Source organism: Filicampus tigris, chromosome 7 (assembly GCF_054856515.1).
Source record: "Filicampus tigris isolate MCC_2025a chromosome 7, RoL_Ftig_1.0, whole genome shotgun sequence".
Lineage (NCBI taxonomy): Eukaryota > Metazoa > Chordata > Actinopteri > Syngnathiformes > Syngnathidae > Filicampus > Filicampus tigris.
The window spans coordinates 2,492,679-2,519,832 of record NC_141223.1 but is presented as its reverse complement, the minus strand read 5'-3'; the positions used below and the strand labels follow the sequence as shown (position 1 = coordinate 2,519,832).

Here is a 27,154-nt window from a genome sequence, read left to right as displayed (position 1 = left end):
ACAACTTATTCCGGCTATTGGGATCGGTGATCTGACGCGAAAAGTGAAGCCACCGGCGGCCATTTTACGTTGCTCCTCGTTAAGGACTCCTAACTTGAATACATTGATTTCTCCGCGGTATTTTGAAGTTATTTTCTGCCTCCACGGCGAAAATGTCACAGTTTCTCTTATAAGGTATATCTGTAAGTGCTATACAAAATTTCGTCTGCATCACATACAGAGATCCTGGCGTAAAACACGCAACTGCTAATTGTGTTTTGTTTTCAAATAGAGAGAGAAAAAAATAACACATTGTCAGTAACCACAGCAACGTACGATGACCCCCCCTCCGACTTCAGACTCGAAGGGCTAATTGTTCCACTCATTTATAAATCCATGCGTGAGACACATGTACAGAGTGTGAATCCCACTAGCCCGGCTGACCACGATTGGCTGCTGCATCCGCCCCGCTGCAATATGATTGGCTGATGCCTCCAGCTAGGACAGGTAGACTTGACAGGTAATGTATTATGGCAGACATAATTGTCTGGCAAATTAATTCGTCAAATATTTGGCTGGCAAATTAATTCGTCAAATGTTTGGCTGTGTGTGTACCTAAAAACTAAGGCAATGGCATATCTCTCTTGGATAAAGAATAGTGTAATGCATTTATTACGTTCTTGATTGCAAAAAGGAGTAACCATTATCATGTTGTACAGTGACTATAGTACAGTACAGTATTTTTATTGTAGAGTCGATAATAGCCTGCAGGTGGAAGTGTTGTACTGCAATTCAATTTAGATGAGTGGTTGTGTGGCAGGGATGGGGAGCACTTTTGCTATCGGGGTCATTTTAGTATTCCATTTACAAGTTGTCTGAGACTCATTATTGAGCGTGCAATACGAGTATTTGTTTGTTTGTTTGCTTGTTTGTTTGTTTGTTTGTTTGTTTGTTTGTTTGTTTGTTTGTTTCAAATGCTCTCTTCTGTAGCTATATGACTCATGGCCTAACTGAATGACCATCATTGTTGTCAATAATCACAAGAAGCCAAATGTATTATCAATATTCATTGAGTGCAGACTATTATTTTTTAAATCACGCATATTCAGTTCAGAGTAAGTGACAGCTTCAAGGTAGGTGTTACAAAGCATCACCAAACAACACATTTTTACACATTCATCAAAAGACAACAGGGATTTATAAGACATGCATGCAGGGCATTACACATCACACAAATCAAACTTCACTGATACACACATGAAGATCGCTGATGATTCGTTTTCATGAGGTATTACGATAACGATAATTGCATCTGACAGCCGTATCCCTCTGAAAGGACACATTCATTAGATATTATAACCAAAATAGATTCACACCGATAATGGGGTAAATGTTAGAGGTAGGTATTTTTGGAGGAGCTTACCTTGAGGGGAAACGTGTTCCAGGTCATGTTTATTTGGTCGTCATCAAAACAGATAGGACATAGGACGTGCAACAAGGCATGAAACCTTTATTTTGTGATATTCATGCTTGTGGTGCTAAGATTTTAGGTTGTGTATATATATATATATATATATATATATTATATCATAAAAAAGTACTTGATGGTTTTAATGTCAAAGTGGCCTTTGCATCCTTCCATGTTTTTATGTAGCTGGACATCCCTGGTATATGGTAGCCAATCGCAGCCCTTGTCAAATACGACTCTTTTACACAAACCGCATACACTGCATGACCCTGGCGAGCAATCAAATGCACCGTGCACACTTAAATCAGTCAATTTGCATCCACCCAGCAGACATTTTCGCTCCATCAGCGCCATGCGCCATTGAACAAACTCTGATTTCCATTTCAAAGTGTTTTTGAAAAGGCAGCTGCATTGAAGCTATAGCGACAGCCAAAAACAAATGCCAAGCCTTAATATGTGTCCTCTATTCAATGCCTTGTACGGCCCCCGCTACTCCAAGGGTCACCCAATTACCGCAGTTCAAGTGCTGAATGAAATTAATTTGAAGAAGTCGGATACATGCCTTTTAGTGAAGGGTTGAAAAGCAAAACCCACAAAATTCTGTGGAACCTTCAAAGTTGAACATAACCATTTATGTGATGTGATGTTATAGTTGTTGAAATATAGCTATTGTTTTGCCCACGGGCAAAGATATAATTACATTTTTTGGTTCTAAACTGTCACCATAATAAACTATGATTGCTTACAGGCAATGTCTTAAGCAAAATTGTAGTATTCTTGAGTCTTAACTGTCATACACTTATAAAGAAAAGCTAACTAGAGCAAAACAAAACAAACGTAAAAAACAAACAAACAAAAAAACAGTCAAATGTTTCCTTTTTATTACCATGGTGGCTTCAGAAAAAAAATGACGAATGGTTGACTTATAGGTTTTATTTTTTCCAAATAAATGTTACTTGATCTCCAAATTGGACTTTCAGGGCAATTGACTTTGGAGGTTCTGCTTCCTCCCATATTTCAAAAGTGCACATTTTAGCTTCATTGACGACTCTACGGTACATTACCAATAGTCGTAAACACGACTGTTTTTGTCTGTGCCCTGCGATTTGCCCCTGCCTCTCATCCAAAATCAGCAGGGACAGTTTGTAGCCACCCGCGAGCCTAATGAGGACAAGCTGTACAGAAAATGGACGGATGGATGGGTTCTGCTGTATTTGTTTATCTGATGCAGAGCTGACAGGAAGTGTGGCTGAGGCGAAAGGGGGTCAGAGGAGGCAGCAAGGGCATTTTGAGTCACAATGCCTGATGTTATCCTTTCAGGCATTAATGTTGAGGGGCATCACAGAGATGCTGTAGCTGACCTCAGACAAGGAGGGAGGGCTGAGTCTCAAAAGGAGGCATTTTCTGAAAAACAATGCAGTGTGCACGCACAAAGTCAGGCAAACAGCATGTTGGCGAGGGAAGAATTGTCTTTTCATACTGTGACAAGAGTGACCCAGTGTCAGCCGTCGACTGGTCCAAAGGACGACTGTCCCTGTTAGGCCTTTGAAGCTGGCACAAACAATACATAATTTCATGTTACGTTTCCTCTTTCCACCCATTGTTTTATACTGATAGTGAGCTTGATCTCTACTGCATCTCTGAAGAATGATTAGCAAAACGTTCGAGCAAAGCGTCCCTCGGGTGGGAATTTACATGAATGTTTTAGTGCCCCACATTATCATTTTTTTTTTTTTTTTTGCCACACATCATGTAAGTTAACGTTAGAAGATTTGCATATTCTGTGCACAGTCAACACTTTCAGTCTGATCCCTGTGTGCCGGAGAAGATTATACATTTTTTGCTGGAGTTGGAAGTTCCAGGTGCTTAGTGGAGATGTTTATAGCCCCTCAAAGACAAGTAAAGAGCAATGCGTGGGTGTGAGTTGTCTCTCCAAGCAATAATCTCTTGACTATAGGCTGACACACCAAGGTAAAGCAAAAGAATTACGATGGAACATACTTTTCCCATAGGAAATAATACAAATTGAATGAATCTGTTCCAGGCTCAAACGCAATCATAAAACTTTTATTAACAGTACAGGCAATATTTTTAACTAACAGTTAAACATTGTTAATTTTGTAGTCCTATGCTGACAAGTAATGTAATTAATTGACTTGAGAAATTAAGTTTGTTCTTCTTCCTATTGATTTTTTTCTTAGGTTAATAGTTGAGTTGAGGCCTCCATGATGAGAGCTAGCTAGCTAATTGTGTAGCTTTAAAGGAGGCAGATTATCCCAGGCAGCGAGTATTAATGGCACCGAAAACCACCCAAGGTTCTACCTTTGGCCATGGCATGGCCAGGGATCCTGGTTAAAGTAAGTAAGTAAGTAAGTAAGTAAGTCAGTAAGTAAGTAAGTAAGTAAGTCAGTAAGTAAGTAAAAAGAAAAACTTTTCTGGCGTTAGAAGCATTAGCCAAAACACGCTAGCATACTCTACGGTTCAATACATAGTTTTCAAAAAAGTGAATGCGAGGCTTTGTAAAGTATTTAAGACACTGTATGGTGTAGAAAGAGCGCAATATACAGTAGCCTACGTGATCCGCAAATTAGTTAGCTTCCTGCTCCATTCAGTATGAATGGACAGAAAAACTCAATTTTTTTGGGTGGGTGGCTCAAGTGAGCATTGGTGTGGTCCTTTTTGCACTTTACACCTTTTGATTTTGATCGAGTTGCTAAATAAATAGCAAGATTAGCTTCCACTGTTTTCATAAAGACCCTGTCCTCACCAAAAAAAAAAAAGAGAAGCCCACTGGGTTACTGGCTCTGTCTCAAATTTTAGGGCCAGTCTGTTGCCCTGTTGTACAGTTATTTTCTACTACAGAATTGTAAAAAAAAAAAAAAAAAAAAAAAAAAAGAAGTAGAAAAGGAGTGCTTCTGCACCCATTGCTCCATAAAATGTGTCATTTCCGCTCCATCATTTCCAATATGTCATTTCTGGTATGAACCCCACATATTATATACCGTACAGTAACTTCCACTGCTTTATAAATGTGTATCCAGCATCCATGCCAGTGTGTTATTTGATAATATGAGACACTAATCAGTCTTGTTTTTATCACGTGTGTGCTGCAGGTGAGCCAGCGCCTTTGTTACCTGCGGTGCCCGCCAAACAACATAGACCGGTAGTTAGAGCTGGGATGCAAGATCTGCAACAATGAGCACAGCATTGAGGAGACGGTAAGAGTTGATCTCTGCTGATATCAAGTATGAATACATTTTCTTGTAAAGGATGATAATTCATGCTGATTATAGACTTTTGTACTGTGAAAAAATACAAAACCTCTAAAAGTAAAACTTGGCCCCCTTGAGAATCCTATAGTGCCTCAGGCTGAAGTTCTTAAGATGCACTTTGCCTTTTTCCTCCCCCCCTTTTAAAATCTAGGAATAAAAAGTTTTGTGCAAGATAGGAGAACGTGTACAAAAGAAGAAATACAGTTCTATAGAGTTAGTTTGTACAGAAAGTCTTTCGAAAAACTTAGGTCTGCATTTTTTATTTTATAGGTCTCATTCCACAATATTAGGTACACTTGCAAAATTCAAGGAGTGGCTGTTGTCAGCCTAACAAAGCAACTGCTGATCGGGAAGTATATCCAAGTGCGTACAAGACGGCCTGACAGCTATTTTCCTTCGTAAAGGCAGCACTAAGCGCCCAAATGACAATTTTAGCGTGGAGACCAATGTACTTGGTGTGGTGCAGCACGCCCAACACAATTAAGACTCCGTCTAATTGACAACTTCACCGAGCAATCAACTAAGTGCCACTTGCTAATGCTAATCAGTGCATCCAAGAAAACCCAGCGCAGCTCTGCTTACCATTTGGCTTTGATGTATTGTTTCAAGCACAGTAGTCTGGCCTTCGCTTTAAAGTGGCTTTGGAAGTCCCTGGCACGGTGTGGGTGTGGTTATCATGCAAATTAGGCGGGTATGCGGATAAATTGTTATTCAGACACACATTTACAGAACTAGTTGGATAACAAAAGATTTACTTGGCTGTTTAATTTCACACTTAATGGGTGGAGTGGCATGCCAGAAACCCATTTGTTTTCATCCATTTTCTATTCCGATTATCCTCATGTGGGTCGTGGCTGAGCTGGAGCTTGCACCCGCTGCCTTTTGGCTGGTTGCCAGCTAATCGCAGGGCACACAAAGACAAACAACAATTTAGAGGCTTTAATCAACCCAAGAAGCAGTACCACACATAGTGAGCCACTGACTGAACAATGCCTGTGCTGGACAGGTGTGCCACTACCTGTCCAGCACAGGCACTGTTCCATTTGTAAACAATCAACCGAATTCTCAATGATGAAATATTGACTATTATTGAATTTTATCCGCTCAAAGCAAAGGGTCCCCCGTGAAGTGTTTTCTGACCAAAAAGGCACTTCTTCAAATGTCAGTGACTTGAAGGCATTTGTCAGTATTAGTGAGGAACCTGTCGGTAGTCTGCGTTATAATGGTCTCCAAGGTAAGCCTGCATGCTGTTTATTTTCCCGGAAATATTCACCAGAATGATTCATAGGTGTTAATTTGGTGATAACACATGGCCAAAAAATACACATAACACCTTTTAAATCCCCCTTGAAATATCTATCATGTACTTCACAGGTGTTGACCCGCTTCAACATCCAACGGATGAACATTTCTGACAGCTTTATCAACCATAATCCACTTAAACTTAATTCAGCACTGTTCATTCATTTTCACTTTACAGTCTAATCGATACAGCCTCTAATTTGTCCCCATCGCCAATCACAATGACCGATGCGGCATTCTTGCGTTTGGATGCAAGCCAAATCAGATTGCGCAGCAAGCACGCGTCCAGCTCTGCACGCCACGATGGCGATTCGCGTCCTTGACGCTTGACTGCTCCGCAGTCACAAACATATCCAGCAGTCGGTCACGGCCAGTGGCGCCGTTGTCGAAGCAGCTGAGCCCAGCTCTTGTCACTCAGCACCCTGCACGCTTATTATTCACCCAGGCTCATGCCCTTGATTCAAACCATTAAAGTCAGTCCAATTTGGCCACTAAAGTCTAAATTGAATTCTTAATTGCTTCGCACTAAAGAATCTAGGTAGCTAATTTATGCAGGGATGTAGGTGCATTTTATGGCGGTATTGCCCCATCGGGCCTAGTAAATTATAATAGGCCATAAAATGGTGTGTGGCTGTGGTCCATCCATGTTTCATTTGGAATGGAATCGAGGGCAATCTCATCATCGAAACTATGGCTATGTTTACGCAAATATCACAATTGGCTTTTGTCACGCCGAGTAAATTTATTCCAAACGTTTACTTTCACCGTCTGCGTTGATTTGCATCTTTTGACATGAACAAGTTATGTGATGTCTGCGGCTAGCCATTCGTTTTGTACTGCTAACCCTAATTAGGGTCACGGATGAGCTGGAGCCTATCCCAGCCGACTTTGCGTTTGAGGCAGGGGATGCCAACTAATTGCATGCCACATACAGTATAGACACACAAGCATTCCCATGTATATTCATACCTCAGGACAATTTAGAGACGCCAGTGAACCTAATAGGCTGACCTGTTTTCTGAAGCTGAGCTATGATTGGCCGTTATCGGAGCCCCGAGGGTGTGATGTCATTTTCGGTCGACAGAAATGAGAAAATGGCCGTCCCCGGAGATGGATAAAAACAGGAGGATTTTGTTGCTTAATCTTATTCCAGAAACACACTATTATTCAGAACGCTGTGTTTCAACTAGTGGGCCTGCATAGAACATATTCGTAAAAAATAATATATGTCTCGGTTGTCTTCCGCTTTAAGCGGATATATTTTCATTGCTCAAAGATAGGAATAGGAATGTGTACGCAAGAAAGATGCCAGATGCTAGCATCCATTTTGTTGTAATTCATCCCCTAATCCATTTGGTAGAGCAGCTTCAGACATGTGGCGCTAACACACCCCTGAACACTTATTTCTTATAACGATACAATGTTTGTGTGATTGAAAGGTAAATGTTTACAATCATGCATTTCAGGTTCATTTATTAAAATCACAAATTTATGACTTGTCGTATTGACCCTCATTAGTCGTGCAGCGTGGTGGAAATTTACCAGAGTAAAACGTTACACGTGATCGGATCATCATGTATTTATCGTTAAACTTGCACGTGGTTCATTACCCAGGGTTATTTTTGTATTGTCTATTCCAATGAAGTGTCAACAGTCAGATGTTTGGAGTCATGTTTATCATACCATACGCGATGTTAGTTAGAAGATCTTTTTCACCGCAGTCTTCCTGCTGGAATATGAATGACAGACAGCTGTTGGTGTTTTCTTGCTTTTATGACAGTGAGACAGACAGAGACATATTTCCACAGCGTGCAGGTCATCCTGATATTGTGGCAGGTGAATGCATTTCCTGCTTTTTTATTCTGTTGTGGAAAATTGCAGATATTTCTCCGCAGTCGGGACAAACCTTAATCTTCAGCAATCTTCACGTTTGATTTTACTGAATACCTTTAGCATTTATTTTTTATTTATTTGCCACAAATAAAAAAAAAAAATGCTCAATTTTCCATCAAGATAACACAAAAATAACACAAAAGGATCCTTTGGTCGCCTTTGCCGTGGGTTGATGTTTGATAGGGGCGAGTTTGTGGCACGCGGAGGGGCATCAGCCCACTTTCTCCGCGGCCCGCTGTTCTGATAGCGCTTTATCTTGCAGATTACCATGCTCCATTATCCGAGTTCGGGGATTACAACAGCAAGGAGCACCTTGTGAGGAATGCATTCCGCCACTGCCGCACCATGAGTGTTGGAGTGTTGTGGCGGAGAGAGACGCCTTCTCATCTTGTGTCTCGCCTCACTTGCTTCTCCTTTCATCTCACCACTTCAAGTTGAATTCTTCTTGTACAACCTGTTCTCTGCGGGATAACTTTGCATAAAATTACAAGCGCGGATTTGATATGCATACCATTGTGTGTGTGTGTTTGAGCGACTTCAGATCAGGCGCGAGAAACATCCATGACTGTCGATTGGTAAAATTGCAGGGCGGTCCACGCAGCGCGATCTCTTGCGTGTTTGTAAACCACTCGGCTGTGTGGTTGCGGGCAGAAGTCTCAAGTGTTTTCTGGCCAGCCGCTCAAACGTAGCTTTGGGCAATCTGGGTCTGATTCAAGCACAACAAAGTCATCATTCGCGCAGCGTTGCAGTGATTGAAGACGCTTTGAACGGCAGCCATGCGTTTGCATGATTCATCCTCGCACTTTGTAGTCTGTCGAACAATGAGCAGTGGCCTGGATCGGCGAGTCCTACCCGGCAACAGCAAACATACGGCCTAATTCTTTCATCATTTCAGCTTGATTTATTGTCACAGTTTGGCTACGGAGCCGTGCACGTGGTGTGAGGGATTGTGTGCCCTGCCGTGTAGTTTTGACAACTCTTGGTGCAGAGTCAGGTGACATTTTTGAGGTGTTGAAATTTGACAGGAGGTGTTCGTGAAAGGTTAGTCGGACTCGCCGACGGACGGCCGTTTGGAATTAGACCGGTTTATAGACGGGGTACTATTTTTCTTCTCCCTGGAAAAAAAGACGAATGACGAACGACGGAAGGGTACCTATGCTGCAGACGGATGACGAAGAACGGACGCTCAATTTTTAGTAAAATGCCCTGTGTGTAACTGTGTTCGAATGTGCAGTTTACAAAGCTTGAGTCGAGCTGGAGCTGGATGAAATCAAATACAGTAAATTCATTGCACCATTTTGGCTACGTTTACATGGATACAATTTCTTTAATCTGATCAGAGTTCGGATTACGATTATGATCGGATGCACTGTTTTCATGGACACTGAAAATATTGATCTGATTAGGACTCGCGTGTTCATGCATCACACTTTCGATTTGAACAAATTGTTTTGACATGCGCAGATTGACCCAATATACCAGAAATCGTAGTCGAAGAAGAAGCTTTTAGCGACTTCCGTGTCAACAAAACATCGCTCTGTCCATTTGTACTTTAAACATTGGCGTGATTTTGCACATTTTTCCCGGTTGCGCTGTTACGTCGCGTTAACACTTCTTAACGACCAGTTCAGTCTTGCGCCTGCCCATGTCTTTCGCTCACTCTGCTTCTACCAGCTTCCCGGCATAACAGAAACACAATCTACTGACGTCACAAATGTGCGGTAAAGACGGTTTGTTATGAAATTTCAAAATAATTGTTCTCATGCGTGCCATTCGGATTATCAATAGACATAACCCCCCCGCCTCTGGGTTTGATTCGGTCGGAATATTCCCAATGGGGTGTGTACACTTTTATTCCGATCAGGATTATACATATATTTTTGTAAATCTGCCAACAAGTGTGAAAAGGTTAGCTTTTTAGCTACTGCTACAGCCAAAAGGCATGCTCAAAATAAGAGAGGAGAACAATACTTGCTGTCAGTCATGAGGCAAGATGGTCTGCGGCAGTGTTTTTTTTCCTGTCACGCCTCATATGTGGACATTAAAAAATTGTATGAAATGGATCTTTCTTAGTGCTAGGAAAGTATTTCTATAAACACTCTGCTCTTTGACGTGCAATGCACACCATTAAAGAGACAAGCTGGCAAATCTTTTAGGAGAGAATTGTCTGTCATTATCCTACAGGCTTTCTTGAAGAGAAGCAGCTGTTTCCACTCGGTGATACACAAGTGCTGTCACAATTTTCCCCAAGGAGACTGCTGGTGTCTCTGTGTGCTTCCACACCTTAAAAAGCATTAGAAAGGCATTGACGGTCCCTGTTTATTCTTGTAAGCGAGAGTACTGACAGGATGCTGAGGGTAGAAATGGCTGACCCCGGTGGAGTTCGCAGTGGATGGGCGACATGGTCAAAAGAACATTTCACACATTGCCCTTGCTGATTTTTTGTTTTGCCTCACAGCTGTTGGTTAAAGGATGACTATGAAAACTAGCAATTTGAACACCCCAAAAGGTTCTATGAGTTGCAATGGGCCAATTTCAGAGAAAATAGGGCTCAGAGGTCACTCAAAAAAAATCAAAGGTTGAGCCGGCATCTTTTGTGATATTGCAAGACTGCAGGTTGTTGGAATTGTGATGGCTTAACTCCACAAATGTGTCTCTTTTATGATGCCATAACGCAAGCATAACAGTGATAGCAGAGAAAAAGTGTGATGATAGTCATAGCGCCTGAAACTGAAAAGGTACTGTGACGGAAGACCCACGTTTCTGTCCTGGTTGCTCACTGAAACGACAATAAATTGACATAATGAACAGAATAAGAAATTAATGTGCACAGCAAAGTCAGTTGTTTTTATGTGTAAAGACTCTCCTCCCAGGGACAAGCAGTAATCCCCTCAGCAACTTTGGAAATGCATAATTTCATTCAAGTCAAGAGTCATATTTTGCTGTTCATAAAATGGATTAATCTATTATTTTCATATTTGTGTGACAATTCAGGATCTTACAAAGCAATGTCTTTCTTTTTTCTTTTTTTCCTTTTTTCACACCACACATATAAACTTATCTTTTTTTTAATTTCGTTTTTACACAATCAGGAATATTGAAATCTAACTTCAAACAATGCAAGTCAAAGGTACATAAAGGAAGTCAACCAGCATTACAGAAGAGCAAAACACACTCATATGTTGGTTGTGTTAAGTTCGAACAGATCACATGACTTCTTCCCCGTGTACGACTGCATCAGAAAATGTGTGATTCTGTTCATCAAAGAATGAACGAATGAATGAATGAATTAATGACATTAATGAAGACATGATCGTTCATTGCATCCTCCTACACAAAACGCAGCAGAGTGTTGTGATCACGCAACACTGTGCCTCTGGGGGACAGTTTGCATTTGACTGACTGGAGTGCCGGAAAAGGAAAACAAGAATCATTATTATAGAATTACAACAGATGCAAAAAACATCTGCTGAAAAAGTAAACCCGAAGAACATTTGTTCTGTATGTGCTGTCCATATTCTTTTCAAAGATTTTCCACACCTGTACCGCAAGATTGTGAGCTCCAGACCCATGTGTGGTGGATGTGATCGTATTTAATTGACAGATATGTCCACAGCGTGTATCAAACTTTTTGAGTCGTAGAAATGAATTCATTGAAGGCATTACGATTAGTAATAGAGTCTTTGTTAAGAAAATATTTATAAATCACTTAAGGGAGTAATTTTTAAATATTTTCCATTTATTAAAAAAAAAAAAAAAAAACCCTGACAGCAATAATTTGATGAGATTCTACAAAAATAATGTAAAACTGCATTTGCTTCATAGAACAATTACGCATAGCCAGTGTTTCTGAACAACAGCTCTTTTTTTTAATATGTTAAATTGGTTGGCAATCACTAGGCTGAGTGAATGAAATGCATTTTGACTTTACTTCGCTTTCTCTTCTCTCTCACACTTTGTGGTGACATGTCTCATATTTTTCTTTTATTTTTATTCGCTGCTTGAAGCCTTTAAAGGGGAAATCAACCCAAACATATATTTTCAAGAATATGTTCCCAGCAGGCCCACTGAAACACGGCGTTCTGATGAATATTGCGTTTGTGGAATATGACTTAAACCACCCCTTTTTAGCCATCTCAGGGGGCGGCCATTTTGCCACTTCTGTCGACTGAAAATGACATTACAACTGCTCAGGGCTCAGGTAACGACCAACCACAGCTCAGCTTCAGAAAGCAGGTCAGCCGTCATGAAAATAGAGCCCTTAACCTTAATTGAATTTGATCTTTCGATCTTGACAATTGCCTTGAAATTCATAAAAAATAGTATTTCAAACTTTGCCAGCAAAAGTGGTGTTTGTAGCATTGCTATCAACCCTTTTCACAAAAAAAAAGAACAAGATGCTGATTTTCTCAGTGAATGACAGCTACCGAAGTAGCCCTGAGCACAATTGCCCTTTTTCAACTTCCCCAGTGGCCTGCCTGGAGAACAGCAGTGATAAATTGTGCTGCTTTACGACTGTAAAGTTTTTGGTTGTTTTGAAAGTAAAGTAAGAATACATACCAAAAAAAAAAACAAAACCCAAAACAGAATAACACATCGAAAACACAGTTGGTTTGCGTTCATTGTGTTGAGAGGAGAAGCGGCACGTCTGAAGAGACCGCTCGGCGTCTTTAATTATTCACACTCCCGCCCGAATAATTTGCACACAATTGCTTTTTTCCTGACCCTCTACGTTTGGCGGCTGCAGAGCGAGCGAGTGGGAAGTCGAGGGCTCAAATTGCGTCTGTGTGTTCGGAGGTAGGTGGTTAATCGTGTCATAACAGTTTATTGTCTTGCGGGGATGCACAATGCGTCTCCGGAGTGGAGTGTGAAAAAAATAGCGCTCAATAATGAAAGAATAAAGAAAGACTTCAGAGCCCCCGTCAGGAAAGCTAATTTTTGTTTGATGAAAAATATGGCTTTCTGGAAAGGCCTTTTGTAAAGCCGATACAAGAAAGACAAAATGCATCACGAGAACAGACGACCTCGCAAAGCTCATTCCACAAGGTAACACAGCGGGGGGCAGGAGGAGAGGCGGACAAAAGATGGGGAGACGTGAGCTTCAAGGGCTCACAGAAAGCTGCGAGAGACCAAAACAAACCATTTTCCACCATTCAATTGACCTATAACCTGTACAACTCCATTGGAAAAATAAATATTTTCAAGAGTGGAAGTAAAAACAAGCATCTGAAATGGAGTTGCACAAGTGTGCACACCCGCCCCAATTCAAGTCTGTGCGTTTATGCACCGAGCATTTTCACTGTAAGTCAAGGGAGGGCAATTCATTTTTCGAAGGGGCTATGTGAGAAAATGAAACGGGGCATCAGAGGATCAAGGTGCAGGCGGACAGATTCTGAGCTCCGTGGACATTTTTGGTGGATGTCATCCTATTTCATTAATAAATACGACAATGACGTGCCTCAAACTCTTTCTAAAATCTCCCCCCCGTTGCCCCCTTTTTTAAATTTTTTTATAGGGAATAAGAGGAACCGCTTCAACTGGCGGAGAATCAAATAGGCTGTGTTCACACCCACAATGGCGCAAAATGCCCAGTTTTAACTACGCCAATGAAATAGAGCCCAAAGAGTCTAAGATCTACACGGGAAGGCTGCTGAAGACAGACGCCAACATTCTAACACATTTTCACATTTGCTTGTGAACTTTTGCACTTGTCTCTGCGAGATTGCACAAAGTCATCACTGTTCCTTAAGAATCACACCCCTGATGTGTGTACGTGTGGAGCACAATTAACAGTCCCAGCCTGTGCTCTGGTATTATTGCCCCGCAGTTCATGTATAAAAGACGCAGACCCTAAAAGAAAGATGTGGAATTGTTAAATTGGCTTATCTTTATAACGTGCATATTTCTATTCATCAAAATATACACTTGGGTTTCATTTCCTGTTCTTGTCGGTGAACAAACATACTGCTCGGTGTTTTAGATGATAAGATGCAAGAACCTGCTGTCCGTGATGGGAGCGTGCACGGTGCGTTGGATGTCTTTGCGTTAGAGACACTGGCTCACAACCGAAGTGCTCTTATCTTCTTATGAAAGATAAGATATTTGTGTGGAACGACACAAAAGGAGATGTGGTGGCAAGATCACTGTGTTCAGCTACAGTAATAACCCTGAAATCCAGCCTTGATCGATTACTCAAAGTCGACCTTTGTGTAAGATAACAAGACTCGATGGTGAACTATAAGAAAAGGGAAGTGGCAAACATGCCTTAGAAGGTATAGTTCATCTTTTTATAAACAAGTTTCTCTCAGCAATAGTGCCACTGATGGCTGCCTGTTTTGCTGACCATTGACAAAATGACGGGACACTTTTTAAAACCTTCCAGCATGGCAAGGTGACAGCTCAGGGACGGCCTATTCTATTCTATTTTTTTTTTTTTTTTTCGGTAAAATTACAACTTTTTTCTTTGAATATTTCCACTTTATGTTATCATACAGTTGTTATTGTGACTTTATTCTGATCATATTAGCATGTCGTCGCGGTCCCGTGTTTCTGTTTGTTCTATTTGGGCCTTTTAAATTCAAGGCCATCACTGCATCACTGGGCAAGAAGCGGCGGTGTGTTCGGAATAATGCAGTGTGAACGATTCTCCTTTTTAAGATGTGAAGTCTGAGATACATAATGTTGCATAAAGTGACACCTTCAGCCATACCACAGTAGTCAACAGTTCCCTCCAGGGCAGTGCTTCACTGTGGATGATTAGAATGCAGACTTTTCCAAAGTAGGATAAAGGATTTGATATATATTGCCTGTCATCCATAAACAGCGATTCACTTGACCTTTATTGGACTGTGGAAATAAATGTGAGTAGTTTAGCGCAGGCAAATAAAATAGGTGCAGTAGGAAGTAGTTTTTCAATAGTAAATAATGTAAAGAATGCAGTGTTTTGTCTTGTTGTCTTTCCTGAAAGAGTCAGACTCTTTTCTTTTTTTTGCAAACCAAAGTCTACGTGAACAGCTTTGCTAAATACACATTCATCAAGCACACAAGAGGCGGTCTCATGCTTCCCCTGCTTGTTAAATGCCCGGCCGCATAAATTGATGTCATTTTACTGGCTAGGCTTCCTGTTATTTTGCACAAGCCACTCTGGAAAAAAAAAAAAAAAATCACAGATTTGACAAACGCTGTGTGTTTTTTCTGATGATCATGTCTTTATTTACATATTTTTCAGACTGTATTCTCAGGCAGCTTACTGCCATTTCCCAAAGCTTTCAACGGATTCCAGACCTGCCATTTTTAAAGCAAACTGTCACTTTACTCCTTAATACTTATGATGAATGACGTTAAACCTCACAAATGTCATTCCTTGACATTAACTGTCACACAAGTCACACATTGAATGAAATCAACCACTAATGTCAAACATTCAAATGTAACACACACACACACACACACACACACACACTTAGACACGCACTAGTGAACACTCTGCCTTTTGATCACAAGTGGAAAGCCAATCGGTGGTCACGTCTCAGGTACTTGCCAACAAGGGTTTCTCCACCTACTGATTTATGTTTTGCTTATGGATTAAATAGTTATTTTATTCAAAACAGTGCACAACGCTTTTTAAGCTGAAAAAGTGAGCAAACTTACAAATTCAGAAAATAATTATTTTCCCCAAATCTGCTTTCTTGGCTTCCTCTTGCCATGACACTTTAAAAAAAAAAAAAAAATGGTGCATGTCACAGGTCAACATGGATACTGTAATGTTGCAAAGGCAATAAGCTACATCATCTCCATGTCCTCTCCAACTTTTCTCAGTGCGCAAACCCTCAGCGAGGCAGCTCGACCGCCCACTACATCTAGCCTCGTCCTAACCTCGGCAGAGCTGGTAGCTTTCACTTCACGACAGATCGCGTCAGTATTCCGGCGGCAGCAAGCAGATGGTAAGATTCTGCTTCAACAGCAACCTTCCATTATATGGCGCTTTGACCCCTGAGGACACTGGGGCTTTACATGTGGTCAGAAAGTTTGAGAGGAGAGAGTGGAGTGTGGTGCACTCAAGTCCACGCCCGCTCCCTCCGATGTGATGGATCCCTCGAGAAGGCCCTGACAGGCAAGGCGGGGGATGCTTTGAATTGCTAATTTCAATGTCTAAAAAGACAACAAGGAAAGTGTGAGCTATAGCGGGTACAGTATCTAAATCAGGAGTCGCTAAACTTTATCTTCCAAGGGCTGCAAACAGGAAAATCTAATGACAGAAGGGGAATTCAACCCCCAAGTTTTATTGACTATATTATGTAACCACTGTAGTCTAATTAATTCTGATTAATATTCCGTTTGTGGAATATGAGTTAATGAGTAAACCCCCCCCCCCCCCTTTTTGGTACGTCTCAGGGGGCGGCCATTTTGCCACTTTCTGTCAACTGAAAATGACATCACAGTTGCTGAGGGCTCAAGTAACGACCAATCATGGCTCAGCTTAAAAAAAAAGAGGTGAGCCGTGATGGACCGCAAAACGGTGGATTTTGCTGCTTAACTCTTATTCCGCAAAACACAATATTAATCAGAATGTCGTGTTTAGACTAGTGGAGGCACATAGGACATGTTCTTGTCAAGAAAATTTTGGGGTTGATTCTTTAATTCATTTAACACTCTAAAACCAATCCACTAGTATAGGCCAAGTTCAACAGTTGCTTCATTTTCTATTATTGTACTCTTTAACTGGAAGACTGTTTTACACTCCTTTTAACTGTATACCAATATAAATTTTCAACTTCAACTAACTTTAGGAATGACAATAAAATTACCTTTTCAGTGAACTAAAAGATACAATAATGTTTGCATAAGATAAACATATTTGACCACTTTCATGTTAACAAGAATGTTAATCAGTTGAAAAATATTATTTTATTGCACATTTGGAATAGATATAAAATATAAAACGACAGAACCCCGAGGTCTGTCATTTAAACAGCCAAATGGGCATGACTGGCATACACCAAATCTTTTTATTAGCCACGTGCTACACAAATAATTCTGCTCCATGAGCGACCTACAAGCGGCCATGCGTAATTAAAAAAAAGAATCCCGAGCATTCCCATTTGAAGAAAGGGGAAACATGAGCACGGGCCTGCTGCATGCTAAATATGAATATAACAGCACAACTAAATGAACAGAAAAGTCAAGTCAGTCAGGTTGATGTTCTCGTTTATTTTCCTTGGTTCTGGAGCGACCATCTTCCTCGGAGACAAACTCGCGGAGGCAAACGGACAACCTTAAAGAGTCCCATGCATAAAGTGTGACTCACATGAGGGCGACTATGAAGATGAGGGAACAGGGGAGGACTTATGCGGAGTCTCTTGTGCCTTACAAGCCCTTGAGAGGGCTCTCAATGTCTAACGAGTGACATTCAATATAGAAAAAGCTGCGCTGCTTAGTGGGTTCTCGATGAGCTGCTGATTGACTGCGCAATCTGATTGCGGACAATTCCAAACTTTTAGTATCAATAAGATATTCTTTTGCTGATGACGTATTTGTTGAGATGACGATCCATAGATGGATTACAGTATGTATGGATGTTTTTTTTTTTTTTTTATAGAGCGCAGACAGTGCTATGATTCTATTGCACACCCGTACTTCAAATAAATACTCAAATAAATAGAAACTTAAAAAAAAAAAAAAAAAAAAAACAGCAGATGAAATGGCAGGATGTGATGCCAGTGCACAATCCTGCGGTCAATAAACGCAGCCAGGAAGGTGAGTTTTGTCCTCTTCGGAGACAGTATCTTGATGTACTCCAAAGTAACATTTCGACTGGAACAATGTTTCCGCATTCTCCTCCTGCTGCGCCGCATTGTGTGCGATGCCCGCGTTTTGATATAACTTGGCAGCGGTACAGAGGCTCAGTGCTTGAATCATCTCCAATTGCTTCTGCCCGGCGCCGTTAAGATAAGCTCTGATTTATCAAGTTGAAAATGTACGCGGATATTACGGTCACACACGGTAGAGGCTGAATACAAGCTGCTGTTGTCGATAAGTCGATTTCACGCGCGACATCTGGATCGTCAGAAACTGAGCTCAGGGAGAATGCAGCACTCTGGAAGATGTGCTCAGCCAAATTATTTTGCTTTCTCGAGTGACTAATATGTTGTTTTGGAAAATTGAATCATGGAGGCCATGTATGAAATCGGCCTTCTATTTTAGAACCAGTGAGCTTTAACCAGCGCGTCTTAACAAAAGGCTTTCCCAAAGTCGAGAATTTAGTAAGGTTCTGTACGAAAAGTAATCCTAATCGATAAATAAAAAATATTTTGGAGTGACAGGAATTTTTTTTATTTTTAGTGGACTTCGTGAAAATGAAGTGACTCAAATGCTGCGCAGCACGACGCTTCGCAAGTGCTCAACTCTTGCCCGTGCTTTAAAATACTCAAATTCGTACATTTACAGTGCTTTTGTTTCTTGCACACCTTCCACTTGGGATGGAATGACTACATTTATTTATTTACTTTCGTCAGAAGCGCTCTGAATGTGCTGAACTTCTCTTTCCGAGCAAGTGTTTCAATGAAGCGAAGAATTCTGCCTGGAGTTGTGCCACAACGCAGACAGTGCTTAACTTGTCCGACTAGTTTCGAGCGAATGAACAGCGAGCTCCGGTTTGCCTCAAAATGAGATGAAACAATTCCACAGAACCAATTGATGGATTTCTCAATTAGCACGCCCGTCCCTAATTTGCATCTTCTGGCGAGATGGTGTTGTGTGCGCTTATGGATGGCTGTGCGTCGGGAAGTGGGGAGCTTGATGTCAATAAAAATGACACGGGTGGACTTTTTCAGCATTGATTTTTCAACACAAACTGCACCTCTGACCAAAAACTTGACTGTGCTATTATTTTCCATAATGGACCAACATAAATACAGTAGTTACAATACATTTTAAACATTTCCTGATTGCTCCCATGAAGAATTTCTATTTACACACGTCATAACAAAGAAATACCATCAGTGTATGTATTTTTAAGTGCTAAGTAAAAGGTGCAATTTTTTTTTTTTTTTTTTTTTTTTAAATGTACATTTCCAACTGCGGCATCTTCAAGTGTTCATTGTGACTAGAATGCATGAATTGTGGTAACCCAGGAGAAGATGTAAATGTATGGGTCAGTAGTTTTGTCAACACCTAAACAAATTCAATTAAATTAAAGCAAACATTACATTGTTATCAAAAGAACATTCCTTCCCTTCCAGTGTTTTATTTGGAGTAAAATCCAAAAGACAGATAGTCCAATGTAATGTCACTGTCCTTCATTTTTGGATGAATTACTCGCATTTTCCATTTCTTCCGGTGACGTTTTCTTCGAGGACCTGACTTGGTTGAGATTGTGCTGTCTTTTCTGGCAGGTTGTCATCAGTCGAGACACCCACACTGTCTAGTGAGGCGTCCTTGACGATGTGTCTCTTTCGCAGACCTCATAAATAAATGCCGCCTCTCGCCAATCTGTGCTTTGATATAATACATAAGTGCGGCTTTGTCCATTTCTCGGAATATGTCGCATATCTTGGACCTCAAAGGCCATCTTCACCATTGTATGTTCAGGACTCCGAAGACAAACGCCTGCAACAGAAAAGGCCAAGGCATGATAAGAAAGCGGCTTAAAAGGTTGTAGTGTCAAATTTGCCGTTTGTCAGGTAGCTGGTGTCAAATTTGGGCATGCAGTAGGGCTGGGAAAAATATCGTATCGCAATGTATTGCGACACTTGGTATGCCCATACCAAGTATCGATATGTTGATGAAGTATCGATACGGTCCATACCTTATGTTTTGCACGCTCTATAACATACTTTTGGTACATTTGAGGTGCTTAAAGTTGAGCTTTGTGAGTGTGGTTTTATTCATTGCACCCCTGTATATCAGGAGCAGTTACTCGAACAGTTGATGCACTTTTCAATTGTGACATTTGAATAAATGTCAAATGGCACGTCAACCCAAATATATTTTTTTCAAGAACATGTTCTACGCAGGCCCACGAGTTGAAACAAGGCAATATGATTCAAATGAAATATGAGTTAAGCAGCTAAATCCACCTGTTTTTAGCCACCTGAGGGGGCGGCCATTTTGTCACTTCTGTCGACTGAAAATGACATCACAGACCTTCAGGGCTCAGATAATGAGCAATCACGGATCACCCGTTTTCTGAAGCCGAGCTATGATTGGTCGTTATCTGAGCGTTCCCCTGAGCATCCGTGATGTCATTTCCAGTGCCTCGGTTTTTTCTAATATATATTTTTTTATAATATTTAAGTATCACAATACGTATCGGATCGCAACCCGAGTATCGGGATCCGTATTGGATTGGGACAAAAGTGTGTCAGCCCAGTCCTAGTATACTTACAACTATCATCTCATCCTCACTAGTAAGTCTGTGAACGGTTTTCCAGCCCATTTTATGGTCTTACTCACCATGAGATGTGGGAGAAATGGTTAAATCTCCACGTTTGGGTCCGTGAATCCTTTTTTCCCTTCGTTTACGAGGAAGGGCTTCTCTGTTCTCGTGTGCCAAACAAGTATCTGATGATGAAAAGAAAAGCAGGGAAAAAAAAACAAAAAAACATGAGTAACATGCGCTCACTCGGTTATCTTTCAACTGCACTCTGGTGCGCCATGATGCCGCTGTGTTAAAAGCTACTTGAAGGGGAAACAGTAGTGGAGATGGGAGTGAGGTGGGGCCATCACAGAAGTGTCCTTTTGAATAGACTGACAAACAAACAGATGGATATACTTCACTCAGGGTTATAAAACAGAAAGTTTGGGATTTTTCATTGTAGGCACTTTTTATTTTGTTTGGACTCATTATTAAATTAAGTTTCGAACAAAGCTTAATTCGTTTTTAGGGCAAGATTGTTTATGTTTGCTTCATTTTTTTAATGCTTTGTTTTAATTTATTTTTAGTAGGTAAAAGTCTGGTACAGAATGAGATAATAGTAATACTGTACTAATTAAATGTAATGTAACGGCTTTCAACAGAACCAAGGATGCTTTTTATAGGTCGACAGGGTGACCTCCTTCCCATCATCTTGCTGTGACTCAACTGAATTATGTATGAAGTGTTTTAGATATGCCCGAAGCCCACTCCCACTTTGTGCAGGTATAAGCGAGGTTAATTCTCACACTTGTAAGGAAGCCCAATGCGAACTCCACCCGATTTTTTTGTTTCCCATATCTAAATCCGCACCGTCTCTCAGTCGTCCTCATCTGTAATCAGCGCGGTGTCCCGACCTCGCTACTCGCCCCCCCCAGCTCCTGTTCCGTCCTCTCAGCGGTTCGCCGATTTGCCTGCCTTTCGTTAACGCCTCCGGATGGGTGAGCGAGGTCAAGAACAGGCTGGCTGACAGTATCTTTTTCTGTCTCTGTGCGCTTGGCGTATGGATGCCGGCAAGCTGAAGCCCTCTGGCTGACTAGAGAGAGCTTTTCTGGAGTGCAAACTGCCCACGGGCCATGAGCGAGGATGGGGCATGGACATTATACATTCTAATCATTTGCATCAATGAGATCAGCGTCATTTGAATAAATAAACAAACCAAAAAAAACAACCCTTTTTTTTCTTTATAGAATATACTTTTTTTGTTTCATCCAAATAATTGACATTGGATAATTTCCCGTGGCACGCCCGATGTCGTCTCCCGGCACACTGGTTGGGAGTCACTGATATTGTAGATTATAGAGAGAGAATGAATGTATTGCTTTAGCACTTCATGTGCATTTGAACATTTCTATTTTACAATCCAGATACAAACTTGTGGGGCTTCTCTAAGCACTAGATGCTCAGTGCCAATAAAAGTATAGTACGAACCATAAAAAAAACAAAAAAAATTCAATTACCTTAGTGCAATTGGCTGCTTTGGGTTCCAGGTCGTTGAGTGTGACAAGTTCCCGCAGCAAACTACTCTCCTGGTAGCCTCCCTTCACCCCGCGAAGCTTGAAGTACGCCTGCGGCTTGAAGAGGATGAGCCTCAGGTTGATAGCGAAGCCGGCCATGTCGATGGCGAAGGGCCGATGCGGGTCGAACACCGCCTTCCAGCCGTACACTTTCCCGGCCGCGTTGACCTTGGGGGACTCGTAGCGCAGGCCGCCCGCAAAGGCCACGGGCCACACGGAAACTTTCTGAGTTGATCTCATCTAGCAGGGTGGAGCGTGAAGGAAAGGAGGGAGGGAGGGAGGGAGGAATTAGTCATGTGAAAAAGTCGACATGATAGTGAGACTACACACGTTGACGGATGCCTTTTAGAGATGCTGCTGCTACTCGTGGCGAAAGGCGGTCACTGTGCCGTGTACGGCCGACGCATTGTTAGCTGAAGGCCCATCACCCGCATTGCTCAACAGCTGGCTCGCAATGGAGACAATTAGCAGAGGTCATATTTCAAGAGAGTAAGGGTGAACGATGTGTCGCGGCTACGCCGTCGGATGTGACTGGCCGTGGGGATTCTTGGAGTCATTTGTCAGTTAATCAGGTGCAGGGGTGTTTTAGATGGAAAGAAATGGAGGGGGACCAACCACTTTTAGAGGCTACACAACTCTTGCTTCTCCAATGAAAAGATCAATGTCATTTTCAATGCAATCTCATTCATAGGTCAGGGTCCCTGGTAGGCAAATTTGAGTTACTTTGCCACTGTAGGAATGGAAATTCATCAAAAACTGAGGACCCTCTTTTTTACTAAGTGCATTTTTTTTTCTTTTCAGATGAAAAATAATGAAAACTCAAATTGTGCGTAAACTAGCATTGGCTGTCCCATTTGTTATACAGTGCGTGGTTCGAATTTGGTAGATGGAATTTTATAAAATGGCAGGCTTCCTGTGTGCCCTTTTTTGGGCAAAAAGACTTTTATGCAAGTACTCATGATCAACTGGCCTACCAAGTTTGATGTTAGTGAAACTAGCTTTGGGTGCTGAACTTAAAAACAAATTCCCGGGAGACATGACACAGGCTACTTTTGGGTGTCAAGCCAGCGACATGTTAATTTTCACCAGGATGAACATGACTTTTAAAAATTTGGAAACCTGTGTATGAGAAAACCCTCAAAAAGACAATTTCATTGGACAAAAACGAATCAGCAGTTGTTCTCAGCCACATTTTTCTTTCACTTTCATTCACACAACTGACCACGTAGACAAAAAAGCAGCTTCAGTCGTGAATGTTTTGGTTTTTTTATAGGGGGAAGTTTCTGAACAAGCAGTCATTAATCTCTCATTATCTCTCTGCCACGGAAATAATGATGCCTGTGCCTCTCTTCTGCATAAAAATCAAGGTGCAACGATAAGACAGGAAAAATCTGTAGGCCAAACATTTTTACATGTGGTAATAATTCACGCCATATGTGCTTTTGAAACCCCAATGCAAATAGGCTTTTTTTTTTTTTTTTTTTTTAATTTTATTCCAGCCTGTGCGTTAGACGGCTGTGTGATCTGACGGGGTGCTCTGTGGTCAAGCTCACCAGATCACACAACGGCAGAGTTTGAACAGCATGAAGCAGACTACATGCTTGTGGGACTTCAGAAATCAGATCTTACTGTGCCAGACACCTACATGCAAATTGGCTGGATGCTCCGTCTTTTAATGAGCTCTGGGCTTTAAAAGGCAGACGAGAGAGGGAGTGTTTTCATTGGTGCATCCATGTGGTGGTTGCTGCTATCATTTTCTATGAAGGTTAGCGGCTGAATCCCTCATCATATAATGCGATTGGAACAGTGTGCTGTGCACTCCCAGTGTTTTCCACATTAATACCCAGCTGCGCACCTTTCAACGCTCGACTCATCTGCATCTTATCACAAACCAGTCAGAATATTAATCATGTAGCAGCTTGCAATAAGTACATTTACTGGTGTTTAACTATGCATTCTGAACAACTCATTTGGGATCCAAAACTACCACTGAGTCAAATAAGCTGCGTGAGCGCAAACAAGTACACGGCACACACCGGCTATTGCACTGCACGTGCAGTTTAGTCGGACTCGCCGATGGCCGTCCGTTTAAAATTTGTAATGGACCGGCCTATAGACGTGTACTATTTTTTTTTCTCCCCGGAAAAAAAGGCGAATGACGGACAACGGAAGGGTACCCACGCTGCTGACGGATGCTCAGTTTTGAGTAGAATGCCCAGCTCTGGTAATTACCACTTTAAGCTTAAAATTATGATTCATTGAAGGGTCTTAAAGTCAACGTCAACCCCCAAATGTTCTTTCTAGTATTGTTTTATGCAGCCCCACTAGGCTGAACACGGCTTCAGCAAACAGGTGAGCCGTGATTGGTCGTTACCTGAGCCCTGAGCAACTGTGATGTCATTTTCAGTTAACAGAAAGTGACAAAATGGCCGCCGCCTGAGATGGATAAAAAGGGGTGGATTTTGATGCTTAACTCATATTCCACAAATGCAATATTAATCAGAATGGCGGGTTGAGACTATTGGAGGCACATTGTCAAAAAAAATAAAATAAATAGGGGGTTGACATTTCCTATTTAAAAGGGTTAAATGTGTCCCTGCCTTGAACTGCACTGACAGATTTCCTACATGTTCCACTGAAATACAATAGTACATAATCAAGTGTGGTACAGGGGTTGCCATGAGACTTGTCACCTTCCCATTCAGAATGAAAATGTGAAAATGAGTTTTGCTCACCTCGGCGTTGGGGGGGAAAAAAAAACATGAATCCAAAGCAAACAGGCCCAAACAAAGCAGCGCGCATATTTGATATTATATATATATATACACACACACATACATATATACACACACACACACACGTACGCGTATATACATATATATGTATATACATATACACATACACACACGAACGAGTATAAATGACAAATAAACGCTGTGTCTTTTGCGACTTCTTGCGATAAGCGATCGTGTGCGAACAATGAAAAATGTGCTGCAGTTGTTTTTGATTTCAGGACCTTGATGTGTCGAAGTTACATTCAGTTATTTAAATGATCTTACATAAACCAGAGATTTAGTTTCGGAAACGCAGATCTATTCCAATACCGCAAGCTCACCATAGAGTATCACACCGAATCAAACTGCATCGTATTCAATTTTGTGCAACGTTATTGTGGTTTGTTTTGAGATTCATTCGTAAGGGATGCGAACAGAGAAGCGGCTCTATAATTGCATCGTTCTTACCGCAGAGTACATATAAATGTATTATAGGCTAAATGACGATGTAAATAAGTAATTTGAGATGGAAACACTTTTATGGCGCCCCACTAACTTTGAAAGAAAATTAACATTTAAAGAGTTTCTTTGTTTGGTCTTGATTAAGGAGGCATGACCTGAGAAGTACGCATTTCAAGAGCGATCAGCGACGCTCAGGCAATAGCAGCAATTTATGCAGCAAGTATTTGAGATAGAATAGAGTGGAATACATTTTGCCTTGATTGTGATATTCTAACCAGTGGACAACTGTGGTAGTAAATGGACACTTTTGAGCAACAAAGAATGGACGGTGGCTCTGTTTTTCCTTTGGCTTCTTTTGATAACAAAGAACGAGTGGCCTCATTGTTAAGAATAATTTGCGAGGTTCGGTGAAAAGTGCCTCTTCATCCTGGAACGGATTGAGAGGTTCTATTTTTTTTTTTTTTGTTGTTGTTGTCAATTTCTCTTGCTGGTGAACATTATCCACCTGTCGATGTCGGTTTTGGATTTAAAAATGAACCCATTATTTTGGGTTGCAGCATTAGAAACCGATGACCTCATTTTCAAACGCATACAACACCCGGACTCCTTTCAGCCTCGTTTGCACAGTTGTCAAGCCGCAGACGACGGTCATATTTTCTCTGGTGTCAGCAAAAGTCACCGCCGTCGGATTTGTGTCTTTGTTTTTATTGTCCACTCTTTCTTTCTGTCGTCTCTGTCCTTTCAGGGCCGTTACGCCGCCACATCAATGGGCCTGTTGGAGTTGATGGAGCGCTTCGGAAGGAGATCGAGCACTTCTGCTGATTTCCGGGGGAAAGGTAACGACAGGCCGCGTCGATACTTGACACTTTGCTGGCCGTTGCCCCCGCACCAATACCCGACGGACGTGGCTCACGTATACTCGGGTAATTCGGCTGATGTCAGGTGTGCTTATTATGTCGCCAATCTTCTTCGTGCTTGTTAGGAGCAAAATAATGACTGGCGAGTTTCGTGTTGATTATGTGGCGCCGTTTCCTACAAAGTAGCCCGACTGAGCAGTGTTCTATTCTGCCATTGGTTTCCCATAAAGCACAAGAGTAACAATGAACATTCGGCGACACATAGGGTCAATAAGGACACTTTGGAGCTGCTGATGTTCGGCTTCCTAATCAATGCGCCGATCTCCCGCACTCCTTAGCAGAGTGGATGCTTGAGGGCTTTTAACCCTTCACTGGGTACTCATGGAAAATCAGCATAACCTTGAAATTCTAACGCCCCTGGGATGCTACAATTTAGCGGTTTTTGAGATATGAGTGGTTGTCTGGATGAGAATATATATATATATATATATATACATATTCTTTTTTTTAAATGGTATGACTCGCTGTCTGGTGACAGTGAACTTGACTGATTTCACAACGAGCAGCAGTCTGGCCGAGAGTGAACAGTTTTTCAAAGAGGCTTCAAGCTGCTTATTGCCACACATAAGTTGTAGTTTACTGTCAAACTAAACATGAAACAAAGAGAGCTGCACATTGTGTACTATGCCTTGCTTTAGGTAAGTCTGTTTAGTTTAATGCAAAGAAACAATGCAACAAATAGCCTCGGCGTCATTAAAGTTAGAAACATTTTTTAACACAATTAGTCCTCTAATACATGTAGAGATTATATAACAATACTCAGGCATATTCTTTATCCTCTGCAAAGAATGACTAAGATTACTGCGGTTTAAGTGGAGTTAATCTGTTTATCTGTATGTGTTACGCTGACCTCAGGTGGCCAAAGTGCACACGGCAAAAGGAGCAGCGCAATGTATATTGAACTGAGGCAAAAAAATGTGACAAACACTGTTAATTGATTTAACTATGTCATTACTCTATGCCTTTATAAAGTAACATAGAGTGCTATGTTTCTATTTAAAAAACTATTAAACATATGAAAGAGCTCTACCTAAATTCACTGTCCCTCAGTCAAGCAGGCATCAAAAGACGAACATTTTGCTTTTCCTTTCATCGCTTTTTACGAAGCTCAACCAAGGGTATTAAGAGAAGAAGAACATGCACTGTAAAAACAGTTGT

At 41.3% G+C, this 27,154-nt stretch overlaps 1 protein-coding gene and 1 long non-coding RNA gene across 10 annotated transcripts in view; one reads left to right on the top strand and one right to left on the bottom strand.

The window, feature by feature from the left end:
* The first annotated feature begins 25 nt into the window (after nt 1-25).
* On the top strand, nt 26-27,137 carry LOC147144390 (uncharacterized). Of its 3 annotated transcripts, none has more exons than XR_015087472.1 (5): nt 26-174; nt 272-504; nt 4,566-4,665; nt 15,733-15,857; nt 25,825-27,137. It is a non-coding gene; the product is annotated as an uncharacterized LOC147144390 (long non-coding RNA). The 3 variants fall into 3 exon arrangements; XR_015087473.1 differs by having other exon boundaries at nt 26-182; XR_015087471.1 differs by having other exon boundaries at nt 26-504.
* Nucleotides 17,105-27,154, bottom strand: part of b3gat1a (beta-1,3-glucuronyltransferase 1 (glucuronosyltransferase P) a) — a 66,031-nt gene continuing 55,981 nt past the window's right edge. For all 7 annotated transcript variants that reach the window (XM_086035876.1, XM_086035882.1, XM_086035883.1 and 4 more), the window contains 3 exons: nt 21,787-22,083; nt 20,368-20,475; nt 17,105-19,521 (listed from right to left, as the gene is read on the bottom strand). In XM_086035876.1, the coding sequence (XP_085892002.1) occupies nt 20,389-20,475; nt 21,787-22,083 (384 nt within the window). In that variant the 3' untranslated portion in view covers nt 17,105-19,521; nt 20,368-20,388. The remainder of the gene's footprint in view (nt 19,522-20,367; nt 20,476-21,786; nt 22,084-27,154) is intronic.